The sequence below is a fragment of the Strigops habroptila genome, chromosome 2 (genome assembly GCF_004027225.2).
Source record: "Strigops habroptila isolate Jane chromosome 2, bStrHab1.2.pri, whole genome shotgun sequence".
In the NCBI taxonomy this organism is placed as follows: Eukaryota; Metazoa; Chordata; class Aves; order Psittaciformes; family Psittacidae; genus Strigops; species Strigops habroptila.
Window position 1 is genome coordinate 92,114,728 of NC_044278.2, and position 19,526 is coordinate 92,134,253.

The 19,526-nt window shown below is 38.0% G+C and overlaps 1 protein-coding gene across 4 annotated transcripts in view; it reads right to left on the reverse strand.

Annotated features, from left to right (window-relative positions):
• VWA8 (von Willebrand factor A domain containing 8) overlaps positions 1-19,526 on the reverse strand; it is a 173,664-nt gene that overhangs the window by 146,878 nt on the left and 7,260 nt on the right. For all 4 annotated transcript variants that reach the window (XM_030475494.1, XM_030475503.1, XM_030475521.1 and 1 more), the window contains exons 2-4: positions 17,028-17,105; positions 8,639-8,769; positions 5,691-5,801 (exon numbers count right to left, since the gene is read on the reverse strand). In XM_030475494.1, the coding sequence (XP_030331354.1) occupies positions 5,691-5,801; positions 8,639-8,769; positions 17,028-17,105 (320 nt within the window). The remainder of the gene's footprint in view (positions 1-5,690; positions 5,802-8,638; positions 8,770-17,027; positions 17,106-19,526) is intronic.

Below are 19,526 nucleotides of genomic sequence, written 5' to 3' on the forward strand. Positions count from 1 at the left end.
ACAACCTGAATTTATTGGAGGTTTGAATCAGAAAACTAGGCTAGGCAAGTTTACCCTAGGAAGTCAATCAACATGTGATAAGATCATAAATACGTTAATGTGACAAGAACTGGAACAGTCTCATTTCATAGTCATTGATTTCAGCTTCCTCCATATGATTTTTTTTTCTTTTCCTTTTTTGAACTACCACATGCCAAATGATCTGTTTTATTTCCATCACCCCTCCCCCTAACAACACTTTCAGGTATTTTCACAACAATGCCTTCAAACTGTATTATGTTCGACCCAGGCAAGGTCAGTCAATTTTAGCTGCTTTACACCAACTATGTCAGTACAACAATATATTTACATCAGACATAAAACATTTTGTGTCTTGGGCAGAGAGCCAGGCCCAGGTGCAGGGAATCTGAGTTTCTGAAGAGGTTCACCAGTGCAAGTATCTGCAAAGAAACTTAGGGGGTTTTATCTTCATTCTATACAACTCTTGTCTTCTGGACAAGACTAAGAGAGATGGGTTATTTAAATGTTTCTTCCTGATGAGTATCAGAATACAAAGGAAATTAAGTACTTGACAGATATCTAAAAATTATGAAGTTACTTGTAAATCACTTCAATTCAGAGCATCATCCATCATGTCTATATTGCTTATGAATGTTATGACCCCACATTTAACAAAGTATTGCCCCTTCCTGCATTGTAGCAAATACTAGCTGAAAAGGAAATAGAATATATATCTGTAACAGGCCAGGTTGGACACGGCTTTGAGCAACCTGATCTAGTGGCAGGTGTTCCTGCCCATGACAGGGGAGTTGGATAATTTTTAAGGTCGCTTTTAACCCAAACCATTCTATGATTCTATGAACAGAAACACAGACATAAGAAAAAAGAACCCTACACCTTTGATTTAAATCTATAAGGAATTATAAATACACAGCCCTAATGTTCCTCACATTCTATCACAGACATTCATCTATACGCCCTCTACATCAAAACAAGATACCAGAGTCTGAACTGCTAACCTAACACATCCAGTTAAATGCTGACACATTTAGAAATATAAAAGAAGTATCGCAAACGATTAAAATAAAATCACTTCTACGAATTAAGAGGCTACTCTACAGGGGTTCTTATGCATTTTCTTTTTAGATTCAAGATATACCATGTCAACACCAATAAAGATTAACTTCATGCAAATACTGATGGTTTTTACCTAATATTTCCCTCTTCCGTGCAATGTTGGATAGAAATAGAAAATTAATAGTAACATTCACACTTCTGAAGCACTGCATTGCTTGCCTCTTCTTTCTACAGACTTTGCTATCTAGCTCCCTATGCTAGACAGAAGGATACTGCAGTGACAGTCAACTAAGTTTTACCTTCTGACAGTGCCTTTCCTGTGGCTAACTCACCAGTTTGTCAAAAACCCACTGTCACCTCCAAAGTACTAAGTTAATAAGCCAAATAATTATATAATTTGCACTCACTGGTTAATTTTTTTATACGGCGAATTATTCTTATCCATCTCTTTTCTACGGTATAGAAAAATTTTTTTATACGTACACACAAACGTATATACATATGAATACACACACACTCTCAAATACAATTATAATTTCATTCAATTAATCTCATGTCTCATTTTATAATTCTCTTTCTAATCTTTTTTGATTAAAAGAAACCAAACTCAAGTCTGTGCAGTGCTACTCCAGGGGATTTCATATCATGTTCATTTAACAGACAGGATAATTTAAGCTGTCATTTCTGTCACTTTGAGTGTTTAATTGATTACTACATGAAGTCTTTCAAGCCATGGTAGAAGATAATTCTTCTGGTACCTTGACAATCAATTTCATATTTTATCATTGTATAACTTTGGATGCTAGTGAGGTTAGGGATGCACAAGTAATCTATTAAAATGAGTATGTTCACATAGCTCAAAGATACACCAAAACTGAGTCTAATTCTGTACCTACAGAAATGACAGTGATATACATACGTACCCACTCAGTAGATCCAGCTTAATCAGCAATTCTTCCAAAACATGAGATAGTATCTGTCATTTTTCAGCACATACCATATGACATTTTTCTACTTATTCCAACCTCAGTTAGTTTGATTGCCCCAAACACAAAAGACTGAGACTATATTAAGTGATTCATTTTTGGAAAGCTTGTTTAATGCAAAAGCTGAAAGATGCAGGGTAAACAAACTGAGCATTCCAAGCAATATGTTTTGAGGTACAATCCTGGAGCAATACACCTCTCGAGCACTAATGATCTGGCTTAGCTACTCTCCCAATTGTAGCCACTACATTAAAATGATGTAGGATTTCCTTAGATGTAATAAATAATGATGGCTGCAGTAGTAAGAGTTTAAACCAGAGGTTTAAACCTTTTATAATTCTTCACACACAATAAAAAGCAAAACTGCATCAGAAATGAGGAAAAAAAAAAAAAAGAAAAGTGGGGGGACACATAATAATACAAAATCTAATTCCTTAATTTTTGAAAATATAATAGAATGATAATAGAATCTCCATACTGGTTCAATGAAGTTGATGGCTCAACTACAAAGAGTTACAGAAACAGAAATCCACTCTGAAAGACAACCTCTTCCAGCAATAAAAGCAAAATTTGAATCTGCCATTTAAATGTTTAAGTAATATAAACTAATTCTAAGTAATTACTTGATACACAATATAATTAACCCATGCAATAAATTACAGAATAAAACCAAGAGGTTACTTAATGTCTCAATAACAGCAGTAATGACATTTCTGAAGCTTTTAACAGTGAATTAACAGCTGAAAACCAAAATTAATGGCCCAAGGTAAACACAAGAAAATGGAATTTTCTGCTCTTAGTAACTGAATGAAAACAAATAATTCACCATTACCCCATTTTAAGTCCTTTATTGACATTATTTTAACTGGGAATGAATTAAATAATTTGGTGGCTACCTTTATTTTAATGGTCCCCTATTTCTGATGGAAATGCCCCCTTTTTTTTTTTTTCTCTCCTCATCAGCTATCTTTTCTAACTTCCTAACTCCATATCCTCCCATTTGATTCACTCTAGTAGTAAGAAATGCTAGTATGCAAGGATATTTGATACACTGGCCCTTCAATATTAATTTCAATATAGAATTTTACTCACTGCTTCCAAATTACTATCTTCCAAATCTATCTTAAATAACTAACTGCAATCATATTAAGTAACTTCATGTTAAAACAGATCAGATGTTTTGAAACCTCTGAGATATCAATTTACACTATTTAATCTGTCTCTATTAAACCACAGAATCATGGAATCATAGAATCACAGAATATATACTCAAAGTGTGAGATAACTACATTACTATATTATGACTTGCATGCCAAGATCCTCATCTATCGTAAAGAAGCTAAGTTTTACTTGACCTACAGAATTCATACAGTGGATGTTCTGGAAACCAGACTTTCAAGTTTTGCTGTCTTCTCTTGGGTGTCATGAAGAGCAAGCATGAGATTCCACAGGAAGGGAAATGGTATGTAAATCTGAAAAGCATACCCTATATCTTTAGTCACCTGTATGAGTTTACCTTCTCTTTAGCTCACCTATAGCAATAGAAGCAATCCACGCTCTTTTGGAAATATTTTGTTAAGACTACCTACTGATAGCCTTCTCTGTCTTGAAATCCCATGGTCTGGGGTTTAAGGAAGTAGTGCCTCCCTTCTGTAATGTTCTGAATTGGTACAGCCATCTGCAAACCTGAAAATCATTAAATGAACTAAATAAAATTCAAACCCTAGTGTAAAACTTTATTACCTTTTATCATTAAGCGATAATGAGATGCGTGATAGTTTCAAATGTAATTCTGTATGTGTTTTAACTAAAATGTAGGGTTAGAAAACTTAGCTGGAGCATCACTATCTATAACATCTTCCATGCTTCCAGAATTTTAAAAGTTCTCATCTAAATATCAATGATTTCTTCTTTTCTGTTTAGAGCTTAAACATACATTGGTTACATATATGATGAGTAACACATGAGCTGAGGCAAGACACCGTGATTCCGACCAATTCTAGTACTTTGGTATCTCGATAAAGGAAAGTCTTGCTCTGAAGTATTGTTGTTGTCTGCTCTTGATTCTGGTAAAAAACCTTTTAACTGAAAATTTCTAACAGACTGAGGAAGAAAGGCAATTTTTGACCTTTACCTTAGCAGACTAATCTTCCTATAGTGTTCTTACTGGAGTGTGATCACTCAAAATAGCTTGTACAAAGTGAAGCAAGCTGCCTCATTCTTACATTGGGATCACAGTCTTTAGGCAAATACAAGGTTAACACAGACCATCTCACATCTTGGCGAGCTTCTTATATTCCCTGATACTGTGGCTTTTATAAAATGTTAGTTAACTAATGCTCTTACACCAGGGGTAAATTACCTTGACTATCCTGTAGCAAGCATGAGGATAAGGCTGTCCATAACAGCAGTTATGGAGTTAATATGAGTTAGTGAGTTAACCCTACAGCCTACACAGATGCTCTTATCCTCTGGTAAATGAGAGGCCATTTACAGCCCTAATCCATAGTACAGTGCTTTAAATTATCTCCTATTGTGCAACCCTCATATTTCCAGATAAGCATGACATAATTCGAAGTCCAAGAAGTAAGCAAAAAAAATTTAGATTAGTTGTTATCCTTTATTCTGAGGATCTTCCATTGCTCAAAGCCATTTATCGTGGTTTCAAGAAAATCTATTTAAAGGTTTCTTTGAAGTTTGGAGGCTGAAAAAGAGAACATTGGCAATTTAAAAAGAAGGGGAGGAGGGAAGGAAAATGTTTCTTTAAAACAGAAAACAAAACCTTCAGGTTCTCTTTCCTCTCCTGATCCCATCTGCCCCTCCACCCACAAATCACTCATATAATGCTTATATCATTAACCTCTATAGCATCACCAACTGAAAACTGTTTCAGATAACACATTTAGATTCACACTACATCAGAGGAACTGACTCACCCTATTTAGTTAGAAACCTAACTTGTATATAAATTTTAGGTATCTAGGAAAACAGACATTCTAAATGAAGTGTATATTTTACCTGCACAATCAAAAGGGAGACGTGCCATTGGTAACTTACGAAGAGAAAACTTACCTAAACTAAGTCACTCTATGGTTGTACTAAATCAGGTAATGGGTTGGGGCAATAGTGATGGCAGGAATGTTTAAATCATTATTTAAGTTCAGATTGGCAGTGAGCTTTCAAATCAAATCTCCCAATTGTCTCCATTTACTGTGCTTGGGTTTCACAACACAGAGCAGTGTTAAAATACATGAACTGGATTCTTTTTCACTGAACCGAGATCAGAAGATTCATTTCAGGAATACATCTAATGTGCTACAAGTGTTAGGGAAGCGAAAACCAAGAGAAGTGCTTATCTAACTTGCACAGAATGGATCTCACTCCCCGTTACAGAAGCATATCAAAAATAGTCTGCCTAAATCAACCCTGTAGCACCCTGGAAGAGACAGAATTACCTTGGATTTGGGTAAAGATAAGATTTTTCATTAATAATGAGATCAAGTATGTTATATGACACCAGAAACATGTCAGTCTGCAATCCACATACTAATTTTTCATCTAAACCATGACTTCTTTACTCTTTACTACTTGTAAACAATAATTGGGCGGTATGTGACTGCAACTTGCCTGATCAAGATAAAAAGCACTGCCATCTCGGATCTCCCGTCGCTGTTTGAGGTCAGTTTCTGTGGTGTCCCTCGACAGGGCGATATATTCAACCTCCCGCTTTGTTAGCTCCTGTGGACAATAGTCTAAAGTTAATACGAAAATAAGACTATAACCCCAGCAAGTGAACTTTAACAACAGGCCTAGTGGTATAATTGTACAAAAGAGCTCTAGGCAGCAGCACAGTGATCTGAAATAACTCTGAACAAAATCTATATCTCTCATTTTTAAAATGTTTACAGTGTCTTCTACCTTAAACAAAATGGTTTGAATTTCTGCTCAATAAACTTTTATTTTCCCCACACCTGTTCTAAAACATGATAACCAGCTATGTATTCTTTCCACTGAACATCTGTAACAATCTGTAAGTTCACCTTCTAGAACTTAGACTCTAAAAAACAATCAGCATTTGCAAATCATGAATGAAAACCAGAAGTTTTCCATAAAAGATTGACAAGCTTCAAGTTTCACTGTTCATTAACACTTACGCTGTGACACAGTTGTGATTACTATCTGTACATGCTTTGCCAGTACGCTATATTATTCTCATCATCTCTCCCTTCCATGTCATGAGATGCAGCCTGCATCTGTAAAACTATAGTTAAAAAATGAGAACCCTTGGCTTATTGTTTTCTTTATTTTGATTCAGTATGAGATATACTTAGAATTCTCTGTCTAAAAGGGAAAAAACCCCAAACTATGTATTTATACCTGATGTTCCTGCTACTTCCATATCTGGGTTATCATGTGTTCTGTTGGGAAATGGATTCATGCTGAAATGCTCTTAGCCCTTACTCTCAACTAAAGGTATGATGTATTTAACAGATCTCTTTTAAGAGACAGTTTTTAACTATAGTTGTATGAAAAAAATCAAGCAGAAAAAACCCATGAAAATTATTTCCTTTCCACTTTTTCAGTGCCTAGTGGTTACAAAGCCACCCCTTCCTTTATGCTGCAGACAGATGCAACTACTTTCTTATAATTAAAGGAAAAAAAACCCCAGAAGGTGAGATACAAGAGTGTTTTCTTTGACAAACAGCTCTATCTATAAACACATAGTAGTAGCTTTCAGCAATGGCAGATATGTTTTCCAGGTTTACATAGCTTCATTAAAGAAACCACAGCATGTATCAGCTCACATGCAAAGACCAGCCTTCACGTGATTGTTTGGCATGGCAATGAAACAGTAAGCTGCAGCCTTTCTTATAGAGCTCATATAGCTCATACAAACAGTGGTATAAATAAGAAGACACATTCTACATCTGATGCATGGATATCAGGTGTTCCCTAAGTCCTCTTTTCAGGTTATACCAAGCTCTTCTCATTTATTTTAAGGAATTCATCAAGCTATCAAGTAGTACATCTAGTTTGCTGAATTAAGAAATCTTTGCTCTCCTTTACAAAGTTCAGAATCTTGCAGCTTTCTCCTGTATGCTTTACGCCTGAGAGTTAAGTCTTTGAAGCAATATCTTTTGATTTTTAAAAGAATGGCTGATCTTTGTGACAACTGTTTATACACCTCCATTTGTTACCCTTCTGCCCAACCAGATTCCAGATAGAGCTCATGGCAGACAAAAGTCCTACTCACACGACCTTTTGGGGCAGACAACCCCTCTTCCTGATCTTCCTGAATTTAAGGGCACCAACAATCTAAAAGTGAAATTTTGCACATGGTGCTGCCATGGTTCACACAGATGGACGTAGGCAAGTCCTTCCCACATTCCAAGAGAGGATCATACACACATCTACTCTTTCTAATCACTCATGATAACTGTTCCCAAATGTTATTCAGAACACTCCTCTCCCAAATCCCTTCGTTCATTTCTTTTTTTATATAATGATGCAAAAATGATTTGTTGTCTGTAACAGTAGGCAGATATCTTCATCTTCTAACATACATAATGCCTAGAACAAACTGTTTCTCCATTTGTGATAGCATATGGTAACACAGTTTTCCAACTCTTTTTTTTTTCTTTTCCCCTGGAGTTTAAGCAGAAAAACATGTATTAAAATGTTTGTACTTTCTATTCTTCCATAACAAAACCTGAACTTTGGAAAGCACATTTATGGAAAAACTTATTTACCTCCTAAGTAGCTTGCTCTAAGATTTTCTAGGACTATAGAATCATAGAATCATAGAATCGTAAGGGTTGGAAAGGACCTTAAGATCATCTAGTTCCAACCCCCCTGCCATGGGCAGGGACACCTTGCCCTAAACCATGTGGCTCAAGGCTCTGTCCAACCTGGCCTTGAACACTGCCAGGGATGGAGCATCCACAACCTCCCTGGGCAACCCATTCCAGTGCTTCACCACCCTCACTGTAAAGAACTTCTTCCTTATATCTAATCTAAACTTCCTCTGTTTAAGTTTGAACCCGTTACCCCTTGTCCTACCACTACAGTCCCTAAGGAAGAGTCCCTCCCCAGCATCCTTGTAGACCCCCTTCAGATACTGGAAGGCTGCTATGAGGTCACCACGCAGCCTTCTCTTCTCCAGGCTGAACAGCCCCAACTTTCTCAGCCTGTCTTCATATGGGAGGTGCTCCAGCCCTCTTATCATCCTCGTGGCCCTCCTCTGGACTCACTCCAACAGCTCCATGTCCTTTTTATGTTGAGGACACCAGAACTGTACGCAGTACTCCAAGTGGGGTCTCACAAGAGCAGAGTAGAGGGGCAGGATCACCTCCTTCGACCTGCTGGTCACGCTTCTTTTGATGCAGCCCAGGATACGGTTGGCTTTCTGGGCTGCAAGCGCACACTGCCGGCTCATGTTAAGCTTCTCGTCAACCAACACCCCCAAGTCCTTTTCTGCAGGGCTGCTCTGAATCTATCTTTAACCATTTGGCTAACAGAGAAATGACTAACTGACATTAATGACTGTCTCCAAGAATTTAAACCAACATACTTACCAGATATTGCATGGCAATAGATCGCCGGAGAGGCCCAGGAGGACCAATAAGAAAGACATCTTGGCCAAGAAGATCTTTCTGCATTATCCATCTTAAATGGTGGACTATGGCCTGGGCCAAAGAATCTGTCACTTTGAAACACAAAGACAAGAATGCATTATTTAATTCTGAAAAGTATTAAGATACCTGGCCATTCACACATTTTTTTGTTCTTATTTCCAAAAATAAAACAGACACAAAAATACGCTGCCCTAAAGCTGGACAGCTGAAAAGCAGGGAATCCCACACACAGTTATATATAGACTACTCAATTTACATAAAGTTTATATACCTGTCTTACCCATTGCCTTTTTCTCTGCCCAACTTCATTCTTCAAAAAAACAACCCAATAAAAACCAGGAAAAAAAAAAGCTGTTGATTCTCATTTCACATTAAACTGATCAAAGCAGAGACTGTTTTTATTACCCAATGTTGAGTGGACTTCTTAGCATCAGTTAATATAATGAAGTTACATTATTAATAATTTTTAAAAGATTTATCCAGCCTATATCCCAGTGCTTCTGTGACTCATGAACTTAAAAATACTGTGCTTGCATCAGACTAAGAGTAATGTTCAGGGACATATTTCATTTGTTCTATTCATAAAAGACAACTACATTCCTGTTTACATTTTGACACAATAAAACACAGAATTAAATTATCAAGGAAATGCAAACCTTGCAATATCACTACATCAATACCACACAACTTCCAAAATCATCATAAAAAACAACTCAAAGCAGATCCATTTATTTCTATTAAGTATACCATACCCTTACTATTTAAAAAGCAATAACCTGATTATAATTAAACTAAAACGTTTACTACATGCACACAAATGTTGGCAGCACTGGAAAGCATCATGCAGAAAGAGCACACTGAAGGAGAGGCACCGTTCCTGTTGCCATACATCACTCTGCCTCCAGAACAGTCCTTCACATACCCCTCCAAGCAAACCCTGGCTCTTTCACGGATACAAGTGAAAAAGCACCTCCCATATGAAGACAGGCGAAGAAAATTGGAGCTGTTCAGCCTGGAGAAGAGAAGCTGTGTGGAGACCTCATAGCAGCCTTCCAGTATCTGAAGGAGGCCTACAAGGATGCCAGAGAGGGACTCTTCATCAGGGACAGTAGCAATAGGACGAGGGGTAATGGGTTTAAACTTAAACAGGGGAGGTTTAGGTTAGATATAAGGAAGAAGTTCTTTGCTGTGAGGGTGGTGAGGCACTGGAACAGGCTACCCAGAGAAGTTGTGAATGCTCCATCCCTGGCAGTGTTCAAGGCTAGGTTGGAGCAACCTGGTCTAGTGGGAGGCATCCCTGCCCATGGCGGGAAGGGTGAGGGTGGAACCAGATGATCTTTAAGGTCTCTTCCAACCCAAACCATTCTGAAGCACTAGTGCAGGAGGAGAAGGAGAACACAAGCAAGCCAGAGGAGGATATATGTATGCATGTATGTATATGGTTGCTTTCAGGATAATCTGACAAGACAAATGATGGGGTTTGAAGCTGGAGCCTCAAGGCTAGTGCCTGGGATACTGAAATGCCGTAAGAAAGAAGCAAGAGGTGATAAAATCTTCAAATTATTAGTTAGTTATTTACTTTTTTTTCAGTGTGATTGCTGATTGTAATTAGAAGCCAGAATTTTAAAAAACAAGCCTTGGTTCTACATCGGATTTCCATCTCAGGAAAGCAGTACGTGTGGGGCAGAGTTAAGGATGGCAAGCAATAGTGCCCCTCAGTTCTGAGGGGTTTTGGTTCACTGTTGAATCTTGGTATACCAGCATTAAAATTCATTTTTGTAAGATCACAGAAACAGTACTAAATGACTGCATGAGATTCAAGGAAGATTTTTCAAGCATAAAGTTGGCTAAGGAAGATTTTATAAAAATTTTTAACTGAAAGTTTTGGTCTGGTACTCAGGAGAACCATTTGAAATCATCTTCTATGTCCAGAGAAATCTACTATATCCTTACCACCAATATGACCTGGAATAGCATACACATGTAGGTGAGCAATCTATGCATTAGGATTATCAGATTAATTGTAAATAAACATTTCAGGTTTGCTTTTTTGCTTTGCTTTCTAAACAACTGTCATTAGCATGCCCAGGATTAATTTTCATATCTCTTATGGTAAGATCCTATGAATGTGAAATATTTTCTTCTTCTTCGCTGCTATACTGTTTTCCAGCAATGCACATCACATGTACCACACGTCACAGGCCACATGCAAATAAATTCCTCACAGAATAACATGTTCCTTTCTATGAGATTTTCAAGAAAATTAAGAAAGTTCCTATGACATATATTCTTTGTGAAATGAAGGATAATGCATCACATCAGAACTACTCCATCCAAACTCTACTACTGAACAGCTATGGTAATTTGAAAAGCACTGCACAAATAGAAAGTATTATATTAAAGGAACCATTAAAATTGTAAGAGAGAGATCTTACTGAAATGCACATTCATTATTATTTCTACTTGTTGTATGAACTTGCCAATGTGCCTTTAGTGCATTTCTATAACTGTTCTCAAAAAAAAAAAGTTACTTAAAGTGGGCAAATAAGCCTGGAAATCTTGCTGAAACACTGAATTCTTTCATGTCAAAAATCATGCATTAGGAGCATGGCAAAACCAGCTTTGACACAGCATGACTACAAATGCCTCTGGTGTAATTCACATTAGTATGTGTAGCTATCTTTTTTATTTTTAGGATGGTCTCAAGAAAAATCTCAGGTCAGATGTAAAAGCAGTACCATAAATAGAAAAAGGATTTAAGAATGTTCAGCAGCATCTGCAAGACAAACTGCCATGTAAAAGAGAACATGAACGAACAGCGTTCAAAAAAAAAGAAAAAAAATATCTAAAATCTTCGGAAGAAGATCCCCCTGAAAACCTTAAGGAATTTCAGGGCACTTAAAGCGTCTCATCATTATGTTTAAACAATGAAATCTACTTTGAAACAGTCATATGAAAAATGCAACTTTAAAAAGTGTCCTAGAATTTCCTAACTTTGCTTTATTTTGAGAAAAGAACACGAAAGACAATTCCTTATTGATACATTTCCTAGAAAATGGTTTCACTGCTTCACCATTCATATCATTCTCCTCACATAGAGATTACAGTTGGAACCATTATAATGCAGGTTTTCAATCACAAAGTCAGCACACTGACCATCTGCAAACTAACTCAAAGGAAGCCTGTTAAAAATGACGCTGACAATTCAAAGCAAGCACTCCCTAAGGTGAACTGTCACGACAGCCGCTTTCACTTGTCAGTTCCTTCTGCTCTATCATGTAATATCTGTACATGGCTACAGATACTAAGCTTCCTTCAGTTTCCCAGTTATGTCCCTCTGAAATCAGAATATAAAATTTTCTTTGTACACGCAGTCCATGCTACATAAACTGTTTCCACAACACAGTATGCTTTTCAAAAGCAACTACAGATGCACATACACAGTACTTCGTATATTATTTCTATATATTTAGACTACTTGTACCATGGTATCTGCATTGCAAAGCTTTTAAGTTTTCTCTAACTTGACTTGCAAAAGTTTCTCTCTGTTCGAGTACTGTACATTAACTTTACTACAGGCACCATATAATCATTTTCTATGACATTTAGAAGACACGAGAAATTAGCTGAAAAAAGCAACAGCATGTATATTACAGCAATTTTTATTAATTATTCCGTGAGTCAGATAGTATCTAATGCAAACTGGGTTTGCACAATCTGTTTAGCAGCACTTTGCTGATCTGCAGTAGTTGAGTAGCTGGCCCTACATTCTTAATCTGCAGGATGGTGCGTAGGAAGCCTCTACCGTGTATTCTCAAAGACACCATCTGGCACATGCAGGAGAGTAGTCGGTGCTACAATTTGCTATTCCTGTGTATCAAGGATGGCCAGTGAAAGAAACTGCATTCTATTGCTTTGTAATACGTGCTAAGTAGGACAACACCTACTAGAATCTGCGCAATTGTTTTGTAAAGTGAGCAGCTGAAGCTGAATGGAGAAATCCCCATGTAAGAGAAGAAAATGTCGTAGACAGGTTTTGAAGCAAATGCAACAGCTGCTCTTGTTAGAGCCACAAATCAGCTTTTGATAATACCAAGACTGAAATGGCTATGCTAGCCTCGGAAATTTTCCAGTTCAACTCATAGTTGAATTCTTGGCACATGCTACACTCAATGAAGCCATAAGATTCACCAGAGATAGCAGACAGTATCTGCTGGCAAGTCCTTGTGGCCCACCTACAGAAGAAATCCCATAAATGAAGGAGTTACCTACCTCTTCCCACTGTGCAGACACAGTTAAATGAACTGATTCCCAAGAATACCTACTCCAGATGTGGTACGAAATATATTAGAGCTCATGTGCCTGTATGACCCTAGTTTGGTCATCATATAATAACCAACAGGCACTTAAAAGACACCAATATACATAATTTTCAACAGAATTAAAAAAAAAGACCTTTGCATACTCCTAACTTTTGCTACAATGCATGTTCAGAGACTGAGAATAGCTCCTTTTATCAGGGGAAGCAAAAGTTCATGAAGGTAAAAAGATCTCCCTCTCATTCAATTATCCAGAGGGGTCCTTTAGCTTCCCACAGCAATTTGCAGTACATCCAGCACAGGGGGCAGCTGCCACAAAATACAGTTGAGGAAGAAGCGGACAGGGAGGGACGTCTTTGTCTAAAATCATAAACACATTTCAAAAATTGAAAGTGTTTAAAAAACTGAGCTCAGTAATACAATGAGGGTGGTAAAATCCTGGCACAGGTTGCCCAGAGAGGTGATAGATGCATCATCCCTGGAGACATTCAAGGCCACGCTGGATGTGGTTCTGGGCAACCTGATCTAGATGTCTCTGCTCATTGAAGGGGGGTAGGAACAGATGACCTTTAGCGGTCCCATCCAACTCAAATTATTCCACGATTCTTTGGTTCTGTAACTTATTTCACAGCTTGTTCAGGCTGGGGGACAATGAGGGAAGACAGCGAGTTGTCCAAGACACAGTGAAGGAGGTAGCATGGCCAAAGTGAAGAGGGAGGCACTCACTTCTATGTGGGCTTCATTTAGCAATTCAGAAGTAAAACATTGCTGCTCCTTCAATTTTATTCTGATGCACAGAGCCCAAAGAGTTTCAAAGTTTCATAACGTGGTTACATCACAGACAGTTTGCACTGAAATACTATTTTTCCTCATAAATTTTTAATAGAAACAGTCTTCATTCCAAGAATTTTTGTTCTTGCGGTGGTAAGGAAACAAGTTGTGAGTCTTTGCTGGGGCTCAGAAAGGGGAAAGTTATTTCCTGGATGGGCCTGTAAACTCATTTATAATTAATTCCTTTGAGTTGATTGCTTCACAGGAAGCTGTAAGTTCTTCATAAGTAAATCATATTTCTCCAAGTGAGTATAAACGAAAAGAGAATATAAAGGAATCATGTAAAGCCAAATGGCTTTCTGGAAAGAACTGTGAATGGGATTCAGAAGACCAAGTTTCTCTTAGTGATATATAAACATGGAATAAATGAAACTATTCTTAGCTGGATGTACAACTCATAAGGAAACACATAGCCAGCGCAGTTATCTCAGAACTCAGACTCCAACTGGCGGGACATATTGTGTCTGCTTTTGAGCGCAACAGCTCAGTTCAGCACTAAACAGTCTGAGAGAAAAGAGAAAGAAGAATTATCAAAAGAAATTGAAAATAAGTCTAGAAAATAAAAGACTGAAAATCATGACTGCTTTTCAATATACAAGACAGGAATCACAGTGAAGGAAAGAGTTATCTGTACATCATGGTTATGCTAGATGGAACAAGCCCCAGAAAACTAAAAGTATGTCCAAAAATACCTTAATGAGGCATCCAAAAAAGCTTACTTTTTTTTTTTTCCTTTTAACAAAAGAGTTGTTAATTACTGCAGCAAAGTGTGCAGAGAGGTTCTGGAATCTATGTCACCAGCACGAGGAGGACAAGCATCTCTAAGGAATTATTTGGATTCAGCCAACAAGGAATTATTTGGATTCAGGCACAAGAAGCAGGGCACACAACGCCCTGAGCTCCACCCTGACCTTCGCTGTAGGTTTCCATATCCCTGTGTCTCCCTGTTCTCACTCCTGGTATAGACAAAACAAGGATAATGGTGTAAAACATTCACACGTCTACTGACAAAAACCACACTATTTCAAATCCTGGATTGAAAGCTGGTAACAGACAAGCAGCAGATCAGTTGCAAGCTGACATGAAAACTCAAACTGCTGAAATCATCACCATCTCTGACCACAGATACCTTTCCTTAGTCTAGGAAAGAAGAAATGTAATGGCAAAAGTCTTTGTTAGCAAAGATTACAGCCATCCTGCCATACATCCTGTTTCTGTAATGTGTTGCACTTTGACACTCAGATTTAAAGTTAACAGAAAGAAGAATGTTCCAGTGCAAATCTGAACCTACTTTGAGCAGAAACTGAACAAACACGCTTGGCCCGGCTTCAGCACATGGTGCACACCATCCTGGGTGAAGGACACAGAGCTATCTTACTCTTAAAGCAATATTGATCTTTCAGGTGACAAATAAATAACATAAACTGCTGGCACCACTGAGCCTAGTACAGAGAAATAACTCCAATTTTCTCAACATTAAAACAACTACCTTTCAAGCACAGAAATTCATTTAGTGCTACTTTTTTTTTTTTTTAAATTTCATTATTACATGCACAAACCTTCTGTTTAAACTCCTCACAATAATTAGTCTTCCATATATCGCAACTGACAACACTAACAGGATTTATCACTTAACACCTTGTACACAGGCATGCCACTTTTGATCACACATTGGGGAGGGTGCTCAGACTCAGGACACCTGGCACAAAACCACACTCTGTTTGAAATTCCACAGTTCACTGCAGTTGCATGTAAAGTAAGTACAGCCAAACTCCCAAATGCACTTGCACCTTCAGAGAGCAGCAGAGCCAACATGGTGTTGCAAGAGAACATCCTTTTTCCTGCCTTAACAAGGATTTGCTGTCATTGAAAAAAGTGTCTTGGAATAGCTATGTTAGGAATTGATTTGTCAAGGTTAATAAATACAGGTAGCAAACAATAAGGTACATTGTCATTTTCATAAAATTTCCAGAAACCATTAACAAAAGCAGTGCACTGACATGAACTCAATGTAAAAAAAACAGAAAAATAAATTAATATGCATTCTCACAATTCGACTTTAGATCTAAACTACCATGGAAAGCTGTATTTTCTCCAGAATATAATTAAAGAAACAATCTTGCTTTTCAGGCATAGTGAGATTTTAAAAATATAGGGTTTATTTTTACTGATAAAAGAAGCAGTGCAAAAATAAGTGCCCTCTTTCCAGAATGTCAGACACAGTTATGACAGAAATCCCATTAAAAAAAAAAATCTCGTGTATGACTCATTTTTAGTTTTCACTTATAAAAAGAAAAATAAGAACCATTCAGATTTTATGTACCTTTATCATCTTCCAAGAAAAAGCCATTTGCCAACAACAGCAAAACAGATGAATATTTTACATTAACTCACAAAACGGAGTACTTCATACAGAACTTGCTAAGTACCTAGCATAAGACCTGAAAAGCAAAGACATTCAAACATAAGGTAACCAACAGTACCTATCCTACCCATTTCTGCAAAATGTAACAAGGTTCAACGAAGATGTTAAAAATCAATTTGGTAACATAAAAGAACAAAATATTTTGGTCTCAATTATGTGACAAAATAAGAGCTGTAAAGTTTTGTAGGTACCTCAGCCTTCTTGTCCATTGCTACCAGTTTACCAGTCTTGCTCATCACAGGGGAGGACACCTTCTTTGACCTTACTTAATTTCAAAGATCCGTATGTTTGCTGACAACAATAACGTGACAATCTGGGAATACTAAATATCACAGTAGAAAAACCATACATCTACCATACAGCAGAAAATTCTTAGGACATATAATCATATTGCGATTGAACAGCAACTTTAAACTGCCACAGTTTATGACCAAACAATGAGATTATTGTATTATTTTTAGAAGTAATTGCTGGATGATACCCCTTTTGAATGAAATATTTAAATATACACAAATAATCCTTTTACCCACTAATCAACAGGACAAGTTATAGTCAAAGTTAAGAGATTCCTACATAACCAGCTGAACCAGAGGTGCAGTAAAGAACTCAGCAGAGAAAGCCTTCCCCAAATTGCACGCTTTTTCAAAACATCTTTCTTTGATAATTTCAGTAAATTTCAGTGCGGTGACTTGAGTGAGTAAAAGGTTTTTGAATAATGGCTTGAAAGTCATTCAAAAGGAAAGCAGATTCTTACTGTAGTTCTGTGGAACGAATTCTGGGTTCTTCGGTGTTTTGAGTTTAAAGGACACATCTCCAATAGTGACAGTATCACCTAAAAAAAGAGAAAATAAGTCTTTTAGTTCCCAGATACTTTTTAAATGTTCAATGTCTTTATATTAAAGTTTAACTCATAGGCCTGCTGTGGTCAGGCTGACTGTGTGTTCACTATTAGTTTACTAATCAGGCTCTGCTGCTTTTCAATAGATCAAGTACCAGGACAATTTCCATTTAATTAATATTACCTTTTTTTTTTTTCTTTTGTTGTTGTTATAACCATAACTTACTTTGTTGGGAGCTATAGAATTCAAGTTCACTGTAGAACCCTTCCAGCTACCATTACTGATTTATTGAAATTAAATCTTTAACCTGTGTGTCTGCAGATCTAGCAGTGAAAAACACTCGTAGTTGTGATGAGTTTTCAAGCAGCCTGAAACAATACCTGTTGGAAGTACAAAACAACATATTCATGTCAGTGGGTCCTTGCTGCACTCTCTGACTCCATGGCTGCAGAACCTGGCACCTTTCCAAGGTTTGAGAGGTATCAAGCGTTTCTTGCTCTGGGTTTCACCAAAACTAAAGCACATCGACATTTTATTTACTGGTCTCTTACTAAGACCTGCCTGTCTTATCCATCTTTCTGCAACCACAGCCTTGAATTAAATTGCAGGGCATTCCCTGTGTTCTCTCTCTTGGAAATCAAAAGTGAAATCTAGTTTGCAGCCAGGAAATGGGCATGCACCAAGCCAGCGGTGGTCACACAGAAAAACAGCACAACACCCAAAACTTGTGAAGCCAAGAAAATGAGCTGCTGACTGGTAACAAACTCAAAGTTTCTTTTTTTCAAGAGACCATCTGGGCCATGCAAATGAGTTCGCAAATATTAAGACCATGAAACCAAGATGACACTAGTAAAATGATGTTTTTTCCACGACTGCTGCTGAAGATAACACCACCTTTGCTGCCCAGCAGGCACTGTAGTGTGTGCATGAGGATGTAGAGGATTACCAGAGTAAGACTGCTGCACAGGGGTGCAGTTTTGCCACAGTACTAATTACACTACCTTTCCATGAACTGAGCCAAGTTTTGGAACCGTCTTGAGCTTTTTCTCAGAAACAAGATGTAGAAAGTACATAGCCCATGAACAAGATCCAACTCTAAAAATCCTTTTGTAGAGCTGCACCTTGTCCTGCTCCATCCAAGAGGACCCAGTCTTGGTTGCCTATTTCCAGCACTGCGTAAGAAGTCAAAGAGTTCGGAAGACCAATGCTGGAACCACAGAGGGAGATGCTGAAGAGGAAGCTTGTCCAAATTAACAGAGGGAACAAAAACTCCTCCCATACGTACTGCAGCTCTCCTTTCAGTCAGCAGTGACTTTTCCAGCACACACAGATGTTACTGCTCATCTCACAGGACTGAGAATGGTTCTGACATGACTCACACAATCCATGGGAAAGGTTACACTTTTAGGACTAGATTTATAGCACTCAGAGGAGAACCACCTACTACAACAAACATGAATGGCAAAGAAGGGATTATAGCCGATTTCCTCCCAAGTTTAAGGGCTTAACAATGATGCTGAGATTGGGAATTACAGCCTGACAAGCCTGCACATGGGTCTTTGTGTTGCTCCTGAAGTCCAAATAATCAGATCCCATTTTTTCCTTAATATATTAGCAGAAGGTAGCAAACTGGTGGTTGTGCCTGCATTTTACATGCCAGAAAGTGGGACACTTAAGCAACAGCAGTACTGCCAAATATATGGTGGCCAAGGATTCATCCCTGGTCCTAAGGACAAGCAGCACCAAACAGTTCCCACCCTTCCTGCTAGAGCTAAGCACCCTTCTCTAGCAGGTCTGTGCAGGAGCCAAGAAGTGGAATGATCCCAAACAGAGCTGGGGTTAAGCTAATGATCAGGCAGCAGTTTAAGGCTTTAGCTCATTTCCTGGCCTATGCTGAACTTGCAGTTCAAATGCACCTAAGAATACCATGCCCTCTTCAGCCTGAAGCATTCAAACTCACTCCAAAAGAAAGTCCTGCAACAGCTTAGGGGCCTGGTCTCCACTCTAGGCACTGTTACATAAATTAAAGAGTCACTGGACAACATACACACCATTGCAGGGTGTAAAATGTAGGCTTTGGCTCTCCTAGGGTTCTGCCCACTTTTTGGAAGTTTTAAAGTAAGCAAAACTATTTTATTGCTTAAGCATCATCTCCCTTTCCCTTTCTTCTGTTGCAGCTCCAATCACTCCTTCTCAGTAATGAACAGCTAAAGGATTGACCAAAGCGCCTCCAAGTTGATGCAAACATCCTAGGAGCCCACTGCTTCCTGTGAAAGTTGACACCTCGTTCATTAGCTCAGCTAGGAAGAATTTTAACATTCCAAAAAGAGCAGGTTGCCTGATATATCCTTAGGATATTAGTGCCAGCTTATTTTCTCACCACTCCCCAGACAACATGCAATGAGACAAGAGTA